Source organism: Hyperolius riggenbachi, chromosome 11 (assembly GCF_040937935.1).
Source record: "Hyperolius riggenbachi isolate aHypRig1 chromosome 11, aHypRig1.pri, whole genome shotgun sequence".
Taxonomy (NCBI): Eukaryota; Metazoa; Chordata; class Amphibia; order Anura; family Hyperoliidae; genus Hyperolius; species Hyperolius riggenbachi.
The window spans coordinates 89,638,552-89,655,055 of NC_090656.1; the positions used below are offsets into that span (position 1 = coordinate 89,638,552).

Below are 16,504 nucleotides of genomic sequence, written 5' to 3' on the forward strand. Positions count from 1 at the left end.
GTACCTGAGAAGGGGCACTCCATGCTGCCCATTTTTCCCTTTAAATTACATCAAGGTATAAACCTACCATAGATAACCGATTCCCTGTATTTTTTTTTTTAATGCTTTTTCGCACCAAATTTTTTAAAATCGCACTATTGACCCTGAGATACATAACACATTTGATGACATTAGCATGTTTTGGGCTGTACAATTGCAAGTTCATTACAAGTTAATTAACTTGGGAAGTCAACGCCATAGACTTGAATGCAAAAAGTCAGAATTCTGTCAGAATCCAACTCAGAAATTGGCTTGTATTTTTTCCAATCGTCTCTGTACTTTTAAAGTGGAATAAAACTGACTTAAAATTTAATAAAAATGTGGTTTCCTCCTTTTTATTACCCATTCAGTTAACAAATTTGCTGTTGTACACAAGTAGTATTGCCTGTTTACAAATTACAAAGTCCCAAAGTTCAGTTCATCTGCTCTGAAAGCTGCCATTGCATTTTATTAATACATTTTAATATGTATACAGCAGCTATCTAGTGATATCTGTGTCTGCTTGTCAGCTCTGTGTAGTTCAGTTTCAGGGCTAGTTCACACTTGGCGCTTGGAGCGCCGCTAGCCCTGCGATCGCATGTTGCTGCGATTTAAGCGCAATTTACACTTGTGATTCTTGTTCAATAGAACGATATTCACAGCGCAGTCGCCACTGAAATGCTGCATGCAGCGCGTTTGCAATTGATCGAAATAGCAAACGCAGCAGTGTAAATGTATCCATAGGGATACATTTAGTAGCAGCGGTTTGCTGATCGCCAGCGATCAGCAAAGCACTCAAAAATTGTCAAGTGTGAACTAGCCCTCAGCAGTTTCTAGCTGTAACTAATTATCCATTGTTTACATTGAATCAACAAGAGAAATGGAATCAACTCGGATGACAAGCTTCCACTGCAGAGTGAAGTCCTGTGTTAACTGCTTGAATGCTGTTCAGCCAAAAATAATTGCTGGTGGTTGGTTTAGGGCTGTAAATAATCTTTAGAGAAAAGTAGAATTGCTGAGTTGCAGACCACTTTAAATGCACATTATTTAAGCATTGTATGTATAAAAGTTTTGTTAAAAGTAAGTTTAACAAAATGATAACGGAAAATCCCTACTGCACTAATTCCTATATTCTCATTCCTCAGCCGCATACAGCTGCCTGCTCATAGCCAGTTAGTCTTAAACACTTTCTTTTTTGTTATCCTGGGCATGTGGATGGAGAGCAGTTGCTCAGCTGAAACCATGGGTCCCCACTGCCTGACAGTCTGCCTTGACTGCCTGTCTCTGGTATGGAGGCATAGCTTAAAAGAAACCATAACCAAGAATTGAACTTCATGCCAATCAGTTGCTGATACCCCCTTTCCCATGAGAAATATTTTCCTTTTCACAAACGGATCATCAGGGGGGTCTGTATGGTTGATAATGTGGTGAAACCCCTCCCACAGTGTGATGTCAGGACCCTGGTCCTGACAGTTTCCTTTCTGTGAACACCATTGCATTGTGGGAAATGACAGCTGTTTACAGCTGGGTCCAACTGCCAAAAAAGCAAGCAGCATCTCCTTCCACTGACATCACCTGCCAGCAGTAAAAATGTCACCATGTGGTAAATGTCAGAATGTAAATCAGGGAGAGGAAAGATTTTACAATGGGAAAACACTGACTAAATCATTTATACATAATTATTGTAAAAATTAAGCACTTTTTTTTACTACATTATGTTCACTGGAGTTCCTCTTTAAAGAGGAACCCCAGTGAAAATAATGTAATAAAGTGCTTCATTTTTACAATAATTATAAATGATTTAGTCAGTGTTTGCCTATTGTAAACATTTTTAAATCCCTGATTTACATTCTGACATTTATTGCATGGTGACATTTTTACTGTTGGCAGGTGATGTAGCTGCTGCATGTTTTTTGGGCAGTTGGAAACAGCTGTAAACAGCTATTTCTCACAATGCAGCAGGGTTTCCAGACAGGAAACTGCCCGGAGTATGTACTCAAAGAGTTTCTTGTGGGTGGGGTTTCACCACAATATCAGTCATACAGCGCCCCCTGATGGTCTGCTTGTGAAAAGGAATAGATTTCTCATGTAAAGGGGGCATCAGCTACTGATTGGGATAAAGTTCAATTCTTGGTCGGAGTTTCTCTTTAAGGCCCCTTTTACACTTAATCAGTTGCTCTCAGTTGTAACTGAAAGAAAACTGATTTTTTAAAAGTAATGCCTATGTTTCCCCAATGGCACAGTTCCCACTATACACGTTTTAAATGAAATCTTTTTCACAATGCACTGATATGGAAAAAACACGTATTATTGCACATTAACGCATACCAACGCATTAAAGTGTAAAGGGGCCCTCAGGCTGATTGGGGAGGAAGGGAGTTAGAAGGCTATTTTAAGTTGTTAAACAGGACATTACGATCTCTGACTTGTGCAGCAGCAGCTTCCCTTTTTTAATTTTGCATATACTGTAAGGTTTTTTTATGCATCATTTAAAATAAATAAATGCATGTAAAATCTGTGCATTTTAGAATCTCCTGAGTTGTGCATCTGTGGTGCACTTTCCCTCATTTTCCATAAAATCACTATGTACATAAGAAATATTAATAGATCCCTCTTGAGTAGTAGTTTTGTCCTCTACCAGAATAGTACACGTCTTCCTCCTCCTCTTGGTAATACTCCTCACCCTCCTGATAGTAGTCTTCCTCCTGCTCAACAGAGTAGTGATCAGTGTTGGGGTTTCCCTGCTCTTCCTCTTCTTCCTCATACTCCTCTTCTTCTTCCTTTTCTTCAGCTTCTCCCTCTTCCTCAGCCCCTTCTTTCTTTGCAGTTTCCTTTTCTTGCTGCTCCCGTTCTTGTTCCTCCATTTCCTCTTCCTCTTTCTCTTTCCTGCGCTCCTCTCTTTCTTCCATGAATTCCTGGGCCCCCTCACCCACAAGTGTGACTGTCTCTCCTACTTTGGGTGGTGCCTTCACAGGATTGTGGTCATAAGAGAGCAGACGCAGCGACTTCATTCCACTCATGTCAGGGAATACGGCAATGCGGTTTTTGTCCAGATCTAGAATCTCCAGTCCATGCAATCGTAGAAGAACTTTAGGTACATGCTCCAGTCTATTTCCATAGAGCCATAGACCTTTTAGTCCTGGCATACCCGTAGCAATGTCACCTGGAAGTCCTTTTAGACGGTTGTCGCCCATCTGAAGACAACGCAAACCAGGCATGCTAAGTAACACTCTGGGAAAATGATGGAAAAAGTTTCGTTCTATCCACAGGGTGCGTAGAGTTTGGAGACGTGCAAAGGAAGGAGGCAATCCTTGAAGCCGGTTTGCTCCAATGTAGAGTCGACCAAGGTGTGGAAGAGAACACACAGCTTCTGGTACTTCTGGTAGTTTGTTTGCATCAAGTGCCAAAGTACGCAGGTTGTAAAGCTGGTATAAGTCATCAGGCAGTTCTGTTATCATTGTGCCACTCAGATACAGCTTGTAAAGTTGATCAGAAAGGGTGCATACTGATACTGGGAGACGGGGCATTTTACGCCCGCTAAATTCAAGTGTGCCATCTCCAGTACTAAGCTGTTCCTCTGTGTCTTCAGGTAGTGGCTCTTCTGCTCCTTCACCTGCTACTGTGGGCACAGATCCACATGCTCCACCCATCAGGATGACATGCACAGCTTGCAGAGATGAAGTTTGTGTAGAGAAGTCCACTTTGTAGGCAGCAGTGATGATTGCTGTCCTGGGAATATCTCAGACCACAGAAAGGCTATCTGTAGAGCTCTGACATACAGACTCTATTCACTCTGTGTTTTCGTCTGTTCTCTGATGAAATGTAAGGAGTCTCTATTAAATATTTATGGCTGCTCCTCACATTTCTCACATAGCCGGGTCTAAACTATCAGGTGTACTTGAAATAACAATTTGTTTCAGGACTGAGCGATTGTTTCAGTTACCGTATTTTTCTGATCCTAAGAGAAATGATCCAACATGCTGCACTTGAATGCTAATAATGGCAGGGCTGAAGCTGCGCTGCAAGAGTGGATCTGTGCTATCTTCAATTATTGCATGTGATTAAACTTGTGCCATGTAGCCGAGCCATGACCTAAGAGCCTGTGTTTCAGCACCATCTGACATAAAGTGGTCCTTTATAGCAGCTTGTCCTGTCACTCTTTTATTTATTCCATTTGACCTAAAATCAGATGTCACTAGAATTCCATATATCTACTCGGTATCCAGACCTGTAAATGGTACAAAAAGTGTTGAGTGCTAGCGTGCAGTTAACATGCATAGAAATCTTTAGCATCACTGTGGAAGCATTGGTGCTGCTCTTCAGTAGAGTTGGGTCAGTTAACTAAGGGAGTCATGGAGGAAATACAGTATGGCATCATATCAGATACATTTTTGTGTAGCCCGTGCTGTGGGTGCCTGGCTGTTGCCAGAAATCTGCATTGTGAAGCTTATGAACACAAACTGTTAATTGAAGAGGTATTCCAGTTAATACTTCAATTGCATTTAATAATTTTTTTTTTTTTTTTGGTAAGTTTAATTTTATTGAATATTTCCTAAAAAACAATACAGTACAAACCCCAACCCCCCTACACCTTTCCACCTTGCAACCTCCCATGCAAGTCCAGTGCATTGGTCAATCAGATACCTGCTTCAGTGTTAACCACCCATCCCATTTCCTATTGTATGAAAGTCCTATGCTGAGGAGCTGTCCATGGTGTCATGTGAGGCCAAATAATCTATCCAGCTTTGCCACAATTTTTCAAATTTGCGTGGACTCTTACGATTAAGGTAGGTAATTTTATACCACATCATGGCCCTATTCATTGTTTTTTTTTACCACAAAGAGGTGGATGGGGAGTAGTCAGTGAACAACGTGTGGAAAATGTCATGTTTGCCACAGAAACCAAAAATTTTGACTAAAATAATCTGGATGTGAGGTTTGAGTCAGAAGAATCAACGCCTTCTATTTGTGATGCTGGAGAAAACTTTGTAGAGTCCCTTGGACTGCAAGAAGATCTAAACTAAAGAAGACCTTAACTCTGACTAATCATTGTAAGGAGAAATGCTGAAGCTGAAATACCTTAGACCAGTGTTGGCGAACCTATGGCACGCTTGCCCGAGGTGGCACATGGAGCCGTCTCTGAGGACACGCGTGCAGTGTCTGCTACCTCCACTAATCCCACAACCACCGCTGCCGAGAACTCTGCATGCAGTGATGAGTTCGCGAAGAGCCGGCTCTAAGAACCAATTCTCTTCAGCGAACGAGAGGAACCGATACCTGCCGAGGGAAGAGCCGATGCTGTGCCCCCACCCGCTCCCCACTCTGCTCACGGGTGTCTGGTCAGACGTCAGCACGTCCTGTCAGCGCAAGACTTTTGACTGGCTGCAGGAAGGTAATCGTGGAGCTGCGCGCCACCGCCGGGAGAGGAGATTTCTGTCAGGTGAGTAAATTGTTGTCCACATTGCTGTCCACATTGTGTTATTTACTGCTGAAATGTTGCCCACACTGCGTTATTTACTGCTAAAATGCTGATCCACGTTGCGTTATTTACTGCTGAAATGCTGATCCACATTGCGTTATTTTCTGCTGAAATGTTGTCCACATTGCGTTATTTTCTGCTGACGTTGCCCACATTGCGTTATTTTCTGCTGACGTTGCCCACATTGCGTTATTTTCTGCTGGCATGCTGCCCACATTGACTTATTTTCTGCTGGCATGTTACCCACATTGCCTTATTTTCTGCTGGCATGTTACCCACATTGCCTTATTTTCTGGTGTCTGGGGTTTCTGTTGCTGCATTTATTATTTAATGGTCATAGTTGCCTATATTTGCTGCTTTGGGGTTACGGTATACTAATAGCATCACACAGTTTCTGCACACCAATGATGCGAATCCTCGTTTCGCCACATCATGGCGGAAACGCTGCTTTATGCCTCGCTGTTACATCATTACGTTAGCTCCGCCCATACAATGTCATGGCCACGGCCATTTTTCGGCAACCTAATTGGCACTCACTGATAAATAAGTCGATTTTGGGTCGCAGTTTGGGCACTCAGCCTCTGAAAGGTTTGCCATCACTGCCTTAGACACATAATGAGAAGGCAGGATTTATTGGAGAAGACCTTTTTGCTGGGGAAGATCGAGAGCAAAAGAAGGGGATGGCTAGATAGTATCATGGAAACAACAAACATGAACTTAGACAAGCTTCGAGAGGCAGTAGAGGATAAATGGGCTTGGCGTGCTGTGGTCCATGGGGTTGCAATGAGTCACAGGACTGAATATCGACTGAACAGCAATAATGAATGTGCAAGGTAGGAGGTGGGAGTAGTGCAGCATGGTACTTGCTCTTCTACTCTTAACTCTGCATTCTCTAGCCACTATAGCGAGAACTTGGCTTCTAGAGGGTTTAAAGATATCCAGAGATGAGAGCAACTAAAAGTTTTATACATACCTGGGGCTTCTTCCAGCCCCATGCTCGTGGATCGCTTCCACGCTGCCGTCCTCGGTCTTCTCCCTCTTCGGTACCAGATCCCGTAACTTCGTCCAGTCTGCGCAAGAGAAGTGTGCACCCTCTACGTATCTCCGGCAGAGAGATTGATCTTGTCTCTGGTACACTTTAATAACTAGAGAATGTGCTGGCTGGAATTCCATAAACCACAAACAAATTTCTGGTGAGTATACAGTGTTTTTTTTTTTTTTTTGTCATATTGTCACCAGGGCTGTGGAGTCGGTCCAAAAATCCAGCGACTCCGACTCCTCAGTTTAGGATTCCACCGACTCCGACTCCACGACTCCTCTAATTTGCATATTACAATTTTGTTGATTAAAAGTATGTAACATGAAATTCGTCTCTTAACTGCCAACGCTTAGGAATTTTACAAGACAACTGAAGTGAGAAGGATATGTAGACTACTATATTTATTCCCTTTAGACTAAAACTAGTCCTTGGTAAGAGTACTTGTAAAAGGTACAACCGGAACAAAGAACATCTATCAAGTGTGGGTGCATGTAAGAATGTGAGGAGATTGTAAACAGACAACACCTCTGTGTTCAATGTGCACAGCATTCTCAGTGGATTCCCTGCAGCTCTGTGGGGAGTGCATATGTAGAGTATAGTACTACTGTGTAACAAAGTAAACCTGAGACAGATGAAATTAAAGTTTTATACATACCTGGGGCTTCCTCCAGCCGCCTTCAGGATAATCAGTCCCTCGTTGTCCTCCTCCACCACCTGGATCTTCTGCTATGAGTCCAGGTACTTGAGCCAGGTACTTGCGCATGCACGCACTCCGCCGCCAGAAGCATACTACACCTGTGCAGCACTATTGCGCAGGTGCAGAATGTTCCTGGCTGTGGGAGCGGCATGCGGCCGGACAGCGCTGACTGGCTGAATTACCAGGACTCATAGCAGAAGATCCGGGTGGTGGAGGACAGTGAGGGACTGATTAGCCTGAAGGGGGCTGGAGGAAGCCCCAGGTATGTACAAAACTTTACTTTTCATCCGTCTCAGTTACCCTTTAATTTGTAATCACCAAACCAAATTTTAATAACATATCAAATTATTTTATTTCATCAGCAAAGGGAGTGCATACATTTGCATAAATAAGCATCAATGCAGAATTATTTCCATCTCGTTGACCATCTCTATTAGTGACATAGCTACACATCAGGCTTTATTCTTACAGCATAGATGTTATTTAGTATATATGAGATTCCTGTGTACACATCATATATACAGTCACAATCAGATATGTATATCTGACCTTAAAAATACGGGGACTGCTTTATTGAAGCAGCACAAGTAACTAATTTTGATTGGTTTATTTCATTTTTGTGGACTAAGCATAGCTATTACTGTATATATACTGTATATATACATTATTTTTAATGACTATTATCTGAGAAATAGAACATTTTATCATATTTTCTATTTTAATTACAGTTACAAATTCATTAGGAGTCGGAGTCGGTGCATTTTTTCCCGACTCCGACTTCAGGCACCCAAAATTGCCCGACTCCGACTCCACAACTCCGACTCCACAGCCCTGATTGTCACAATCTCCAAAAAGTAAGTCAGAAAATCCTAACCTCTCTCGATCTTTCCAGCGTACTCCCTTGTGGTGATTTTTCACCCCATAATACTTAAAATACTCCTAAAATGCCTCCCTCCAATGGCCAGTCTCCGTAGGGAGTCTAACTTGTCCCTGCAACAAGCACATAGTTTGATTAGGACTAAAGCAATGCAGTATATAAAATAAGTGAGTGCCAGACCCCCAAGCCTGCTGGGGCAGACCGATGCAGATACTATGGGCTTGAGAAGGGCTGAGGGGTCCTCTCTTTCCTGTATGATGACTGTGATTTTTGGAATGCTTGCAAAGTTCCATTCAACTGCACTGAATAAACATAGTAACAACAAAAATGGAGAATGCAGAATATTTGCTGCTCGCACTACATCGCATTGGTGGGAACAGCAATATAGCCTTTATAAAAGGCTGCACCATTGGAATTCCCAATTGCATGTATTCTGAAAAGCAGACGGGAACTGGACCCTATGCAAGAGTGTACAATATTTTTAAAGTATACTTATCCTTTAACCCCCCTGGCAGTATAAAAAAATCCGCCAGGAGGGAACGCCGCAGTTTTTAAAAAAAAAAAAATTTTCCTATATCATGTAGCGAGCCCTGGGCTCGCTACATGATAGCCGCTGCTCAGCGGCATCCCCCCGCCCTCTTTGATCGCCTTCGGCGATCTCCGATCAGGAAATCCTGTTCAAAGAATGGGATTTCCTGGAGGGCTTCCCCCGTTGCCATGGCGACGGGGCGGGATGACGTCACCGACGTCGGGACGTCATTGGGAGTCCCGAACCACCTCTCAGCGCTGCCTGGCACTGATTGGCCAGGCAGCGCACGGGGTCTGGGGGGGGGGGCGTGCGGCGCGACGGATAGCGGCGATCGAGCGCGGGGCGGCGGCGATCGGTGTGCTGACGCAGCTAGCAAAGTGCTAGCTGCGTGCAGCAAAAAAAAAAAATTAAACAAATCGGCCCAGCAAGGCCGGAGAAAACCTCCTGCGCGGCTTACCCCGAACTACGTTCGGGGTTACCGCCAAGGAGGTTAAGTGATTTTGTGTACGAAAACACATTACAGTGAACCATCCATATTAATAGGTTTGTTCAAACTTATGCATTTTTTCTGTGCAAGAAAAAACTAACAAGCAGCATTCTGTTTTTTTTCTGCACACTGCTCATGCGTACGTTAGAATGTATGGCTGCCACATAAGTGCATTTTAACCACTATACGACCACTCCACGCCATCCTGGAAGTCCTGGGGGTGGAGTTTGTGATGGTGCGCGCCGATGCACGCCCATCCCCGTTTGTATGATGGAGCTCCGCTCTGCCATCAGCCTCCCAGCGGCGATCGCCGCTAGGAGACTGTTAGATGGCGAAACTGCTGTCTTTTTACTCCGTACAGCACTGAGATCTACGGCAGCGCTGTACTGGTGACAGCCGTGTAACATGGCTGTCCCCCTGGTAGGCTCGGGGGTGATCCGCTGTCATAGGCTGAAGCCTATGACAGCCAATCACAGTGATTGGCTGATGGGGGGAGGTAGGGGGGCATGTAAAACAAAGACAAAAAATAGGCAATTTTATTTTAAAAATAAAATATTGACAAAAAAAAAACCATTGGTGGAGTGATCAGACCCCACCAACAGAAAGCTCTGTTGGTGGGGAGAAGGGGAATCACTTGTGTGCTGACATGTACGGCCCTGCATCGAGGCCTTAAAGCTGCAGTGGCCTATTTATTGAAAAATGGCCTGGTCTTTAGAGGTATTTAACACTGCGGTCCTCCAGTGGTTAACACACATGAACGTGTGATTATACATCAGGATTGCTTGTGTGAAAGTGCATATTTGAACATGTGTATGTAGCTCTTTGAAGCACTGTGGATAATATCAGTTCTATATAAATGCATAATATAAGGCAGTAAACAATGTGGTTGCTATGAGAAACATAGAAACCTTTGAAGCTCTTCTTATGATGCCGGAAGTAAGATGGTTAATTAGCAACAATATGACAGTATATGTTTGTAGGTGTAGGCAGAGCAGTCTCCCTCCCCTACTCTGTAATCTATGAAGGCAATAAATGGGGTGGGAGTGGCTCACTAAAACATAACTGAAATCACAACACAGCCTGTTCAACAGTTTATCTCCCTCATACATTTTGATTTTAAACCTTAAAATATATTTGATAAACAAGCACTGCAACATTCCACTTTTCATTACAAACCCTACACGGCACGGACCGTTATCCTTGCATAATGACACTTATGCAAAATATCGAAAAATGGGCTCAATCAGTAGGCAAAAGTGTAAACCTGTCATTTAAACTGAGTTAACAAAGGATTGCAGTGTATCTGCACAGTGTGTGTAAAATCAATTAACCCTTTTCACACTCCCCATGCAAATACATACAGCATGCCAGCCTTCCAATAACCTCTACTATTCCTACAGTCAAACCAAGAGCAGAGCGGTTAGGTTGCAAAAAATGCATTATTTTGCAGCGTCACATATAACACATGGGAAGCTCCCCTAAATTTGTATGTGTCCTGACTTCCTATAACATGCATAATGCAATATGCAAGCATGCAGTGCATTCACCTGTCAAAAAAATTAGAGCACATATCCCAATGTCCACTCTTAAGACGGATATGGACAGACAGACCAGAAAGTGACTATGCAAAATAATGCATTTTTTACAAAAACTAGGACCTCTGCTTTTGGCTTGATTGTGGGGATGGTGGAGGTTGCTGGATGGCTGGTCTACAGTGAGTATTTGCATGGCAGTGTGCAAAGGGTTAATGTATTTTGCAGAAGACTTTGTATTTCAGCATTGTAAATAGTGTGCAGTATGCAAGGCATCATAAGTGCGTAGAGTGCAGCATTTGGTCTTGCGACTTGTGCACCACATGGCAGTGTGTTCTTGCGACGCAGTGCTGCATGCATTTTTGTCCAGAATGCAGAGCTGACCGATTCAGTGCCATTGAATTGTATCAATGGTGCAATGCAGGTGTCGTGCATTGCTGTATAATGCACAGCTACCTGCATTGCATAATGGGAACATAATCCTACCCCACTGGAGGGGAGTTTTTGTACTGTGTACATCCTGGAGCGAGTTGTGCCTTACTGAATACTTACTAGGTCACGAGAGTTAAGGCCATACTAGGTTCAAGTGCAATAATGTGTTGTGTGTATATATATATATATATATATATATATATATATATATATATATATATATATATATATATATATATATATATATATATATATATATATATATATATCTGTGGACTATTATAGAATTAAATTAGGCACATATGGACCACAGGGGCTGAATAAGGAACTTTATTTCAGTTGTTAATTATTTTAGTGTATTGCATTTTATAAAATATCCACTAGATGGCTACAGTGAGTAAATTGTAGGTTTATTATACTATGGACTATCAGATGGAATTCAAATCATATTGGAAAAGCATATATAGTGCAGTGCTGGGCCGAAATTACGCATTAGCGTAATTACACATCGTAATTCACTACAAATGCACCGTAAGCGTTACGTGTAAGGTTACGGTATTACACGTAATTAATTACGCGTAGACCGTAGGTTACGTTATTACGCTTAACAAATTACGCGTAAGACAGTAAACTCCTATTGAAATTACACAGTCTGCCGTAATCGCAAATTATTACGCTCCCGTATAATATAAAAAAGCCGCCGACTTTAAGGGTTAATAGCAAAGCCCCCTTAAGTGCTAAGAGCCTCAAATTTGGAGAATATATTAAGGAGATCAGAAGGAATAAGAGAAAAAATTTTTTTTTCAAAAAGACCTTATAGTTTTTGAGAAAATTTGATTTTTACGTTTCAAGGGCAAAAATGTCTTTTAAATGCGGAAAATGTCAGGGTTTTTTTTTGCACAGGTAACAATAGTGTATTATTTTCATAGATTCCCCCAAGTGGGAAGAGTTTTACTTACTTTGTTCTGAGTGTGGGAAATATTAAAAAAAACGACGTGGGGTTCCCCCTCCCAGACCTCTTTAACCTCTTGTCCCCCATGCAGGCTGGGATAGCCAGAATGTGGAGCACCGGCCGCGTGGGGCTCCGCACCCTGAGTATACCAGCCCGCATGGTCCATGGATTGGGGGGTCTCGGAAGGGGAGGGGCAGCCAAGCTTTCCCCTCCCCCTCCGAGCCCTTGTCCAATCCAAGGACAAGGGGCTCTTCTCCACCTCCGATCGGCGGTGGAGGTGGAGGCCGCGATTACCTGGGGGGAGGGGGGGGGTTCATGGTGGCATCTAGGAGTCCCCTTTAAAAAGGGGTCCCCCAGATGCCCACCCCCCCTCCCAGAAGAAATGAGTATAGGGGTACTTGTACCTTCCGAGACCCCCCAATCCATGGACCATGCGGGCTGGTATAGTCAGGGTGTGGAGCCCCACGCGGCCGGTGCTCCGCATTCTGGCTATCCCAGCCTGCATAGGGGACAAGGGGTTAAAGAGGTCTGGGAGGGGGGACCCCAAGTCGTTTTTTTTTTTATATTTCCCACACTCAGAATGAAGTAAGTAAAACTCTTCCCACTTGGGGGAATCTATGAAAATAATACACTATTGTTACCTGTGCAAAAAAAAAACCTGACATTTTCCGCATTTAAAAGACATTTTTGCCCTTGAAACTTAAAAATCGATTTTCTCAAAAACTATAAGGTCTTTTTGAAAAAAAAAAATTCCTCTTATTCCCACTGATCCCCTTAATATACCCTGGGAATTTGGTGTTCCTAAATTTTAAGCAGGCTTTGCTATTAACCGTTAAAGTCGGCGGGTTTTTAAATGTATATATTTTTCCTTTGAAACGTTAACATCGATTTTCTCAAAAACTATAAGGCCTTTTTGAAAAAAAATGTTTTCCTCTTATTCCTTCTGATCTCCTTAATATATTCTCCAAATTTGAGGCTCTCAGCAATTAAGGGGACTTTGCTATTAACCCTTAAAGTCGGCGGCTACCTAACATTGATCCATGCGTCAACTTTTCCGCTTGGGAGCATTGCCTTACGCATTAATTGCTTGTAGAAAATTATGCGTAAGGCAATAACGTAACAACCTGCATTACGGTATTCTTACGCGTAATTGCATAAGGGCCATGCGTAATTACAGACATGAACCGCAGATAAATGTCTACACCGTAAGCGTAATTCCGTAATGCGTAATAGCGTAAAATTACGCGTAATGATCCGTAAGCGTAGTTTTTTCCATTACGCCCAGCACTAATATAGTGTGGTGGGGGTGTCTTGGCACCCTGTAGGAAAAGGCACAGGAGACAAAAGACGGGAGCCCGGTAGTGCAGGAGGCTCCCTTTGCTAACTGATTTTCGTCATTTGGCCCTGTTAATGGCCTGAAGAAGCGGGCTCAGACTCGCAAAACGTGTTGCCTGTGCTAAATAAAAATCTTTTGTAATTTACAAAGATTTTGTCATTGAGGTAAGACACCTCGTTATCAATTTCATTTTTAAACAGTTTTTAGAAGCTTTTAGTTAACTAGGGCGCCTCTTCCCCCCCCTAATGTATATTGGAAAAGCGTGCAAGGATATTTTTGATAAAGTAATGTAAAAATTGTTTATGTACAATGCAAATTATGATATATTCCAGACATTATGCATAAAACCAGGAGTCTGACTTAGGAGTAAAAGAAATCCCAGTATCGACCTGGAAAAGGCAAAATCCCTTCTGTGTGTTAGAGATGGCCTGAACCTCCGATTTTCGGTTTGCAAACTTCTGCAAAAGTTCGGTTCGCACGAACTTTCGCAAACCGCAATAGACTTCAATGGGGAGGCGAACTTTGAAAACTAGAAACCCTTATGCTGGCCACAAAAGTGATGGAAAAGATGTAGGGGGGCATGGCGGAGTGAGATAAACGCCAAAAGTCACGGGGAAAAATCTGGATTTGATGCAAAGCAGCGTTTTAAGGGCAGAAATCACATTGAATGCTAAATTGCAAGCCTAAAGTGCTTTAAAACATCTTGTATGCGTATACCTCAATCAGGGAGTGTAACTAGAGTACTGCTTCACACTGACACACCAAACTCACTGTGTAAGGTACCGCAAACAGCTGTTTGTGTTGTGACAGCCGTGCTGGAATGGTGCGCACCATGATGAAGAGTGCAGGTGATGGCGGCTTTCCAGCCCATATGGTCGCCGGGCTGAGGTAGCTGATTTGATCAGCTGGACAGTGACTGTCCAGCTGATCAAATTTGGTCTGCCCACAATGAAGCAGTGACCTTATTATCGTGGGTGTGCAACCCCCCCCCCCCCCCCCCCGAGAGAGACACTCATATAGCCGGCGGTCATTGCTTCATTGTGATACGCAAGCCCCTTCACCGCGGAAAGGTAATGATCACGAAGGGGAATTGGCACATGTACATGCCTTTTGGTTTTGTTGTTGCGGAGAAGGCAGTCAAGCAACCTGCGGGCAGAGGTGCTGTGTGGGGAGCAACTTAGTCTTGAGGCATGCAGTCACATGGCGTGCAGGCAGAGATACTGTGTGTGGGGACGGACTTAGTCTTGGGGCGGACAGTAGGCCTCCGGGATCCATGCCTCATTCATTTTGATAAAGGTGAGGTACTGAACACTTTTGTGACTTAGGAGACTTCTCAGTGACAATGCCTACAGCTGCGCTGAAGGTCCTTTCTGACAGGACACTTGAGGCAGGGCAAGACAGAAGTTGGATGGCAAATTGGGACAGCTCTGGCCACAGGTCAAGCCTGCGCACCCAGTAGTCCAAGGGTTCATCGCTGCTCAGAGTGTCTACATCCACACTTAAGGCCAGGTAGTCGGCTACCTGCCGGTCCAGGCGTTGGTGGAGGGTGGATCCTGAAGCGCTAAGGCGAGGCATTGGACTAAGGAATATCCGCATGTCCGACATCACCATGAGATAGCTGGAACGTCCTGTCCTTGCCAGTGTGGACATGGGAGAAGAATTACTGGCAGTGGTACCTTTATTGCGTTGTGCTGTGACATCACTCTTAAACGCATTGTAAAGCATAGTTGCCAGCTTGTTCTGAATGTACTGCATCCTTTCTGCCTTCAGGTGAGTTGGTAACATGTCCGCCACTTTGTGCCTATACCAAGGGTCTAGTAGCGTGGCCACCCAGTAGAGCTCATTCCCCCTGAGTTTTTTTTATACGGGGGTCCCTCAACAGGCTGGACAGCATGAAAGATGCCATCTGCACAAAGTTGGATCGAGACGTACTATCCATCTCCTCTTGCTCTTCCTCAGTGACGTCAGGTAAGTCCTCCTCCACCCCCCAGCCACGAACAATAACACGGGAACGTTGAGCAGCACAAGCCTGCTGCGGTTGTTCTTCTTCTGCCGCCGCCTCCATCCTCATCATCCGAGTCTGACTCCTCTTCCCCACACAACATTTCCTCCTCCCCCCCCCCCCCCCCCCCTCTGTGCTGCCACAGGTTTTGAGGAAAAATCTGTTTCTGATGACAATTTATCCCACAACGCTTCCTCCCATAACTGTTCCTCTTCACGCTCCTCCACAGCTTGATCGACCACTCTACGCACGGCGTGTTCCAAGAAGTAAGTGTATGGGATCAAGTCGCTGATGGTGCCTTCACTGCGAATCACCAGATTGGTCACCTCCTCAAACGGCCGCATGAGCCTGCATGCATTTCGCATCAGTGTCCAGTTGTTGGGCCAGAACATCCCCATCTCCCCAGATTGTATCCTTCTACTGAAATGCAGGGTACATGTGTCAGCTTTCCCAAATTCAACGCGTAAATGAGATTGCTGCCGTTGTCACACACCACGTTGCCGATCTCCAGCTGGTGCGGGGTCAGCCACTGATCCACCTGTTTGTTAGAGCAGCCAGGAGAGCTGGTCCAGTGTGACTCTCCGCTTTGAGGCAAGACATGTCTAAGATGGCGTGACACCGTCGTACCTGGCATGCAGCATAGGCCCTGGGGAGCTGGGGCTGTGTAGCTAGAGAGGAGATTGCAGCACCAGGAGAGTTGAACTGCCACTCAGCCAAGGAGGAGGAGGATGACGACAGCGAAGAGGATGTAGCAGGAGGAGAGGAGGTGGCAGGAGGCCTGCCTGCAAGCTGTGGAGGTGTCACAAGTTGGTCCGCTGCACAGCCACGTACTCCCTGCTTGCCATCAGTCATCAGGTTGACCCAATGGGCTGTGTAAGTAATGTACCTGCCCTGACCGTGCTTGGCAGACCAGGCATCCGTGGTCAGGTGGACCCTTGACCAAACGCTGTGTGCCAGGGATGACACCACTTGCCTCTCAACTTCACAGTACAGTTTGGATATCGCCTTTGTAGAGAAATAATTGCGACCTGGCATCTTCCACTGCGGTGTCCCAATGGCCACAAATTTACTGAAGGCCTCAGAGTCCACCAGCTGGTATGGTAACAGCTGGAGAGCTAACAGTT

The 16,504-nt window shown here is 44.3% G+C and overlaps 1 protein-coding gene across 1 annotated transcript; it reads right to left on the reverse strand.

Annotated features, from left to right (window-relative positions):
- Positions 1 to 2,618: 2,618 nt before the first annotated feature.
- LRRC10B (leucine rich repeat containing 10B) lies at positions 2,619 to 15,724 on the reverse strand. Its single transcript, XM_068259784.1, has 3 exons — positions 15,598 to 15,724; positions 6,471 to 6,567; positions 2,619 to 3,747 (listed from the first exon to the last, which is right to left on the reverse strand). The coding sequence occupies exons 1-3, from the start codon at positions 15,722 to 15,724 to the stop codon at positions 2,619 to 2,621; spliced, it is 1,353 nt and encodes a 450-aa protein (XP_068115885.1).
- Between the last annotated feature and the right edge of the window lie 780 nt (positions 15,725 to 16,504).

What these genes read in the sequence shown, in the direction of transcription:
- LRRC10B (XM_068259784.1), bottom strand. Translation starts at nt 15,724, where the DNA reads ATGCGGCCGTTTGAGGAGGTGACCAATCTGGTGATTCGCAGTGAAGGC. An exon ending in CGATCAAGCTGTGGAGGAGC is followed by an intron (nt 6,568 to 15,597) that starts GTGAAGAGGAAC and finishes TCTCTTGCGCAG; the next exon opens with ACTGGACGAAGTTACGGGAT. An exon ending in GGGGCTGGAAGAAGCCCCAG is followed by an intron (nt 3,748 to 6,470) that starts GTATGTATAAAA and finishes AGATATTCCCAG; the next exon opens with GACAGCAATCATCACTGCTG.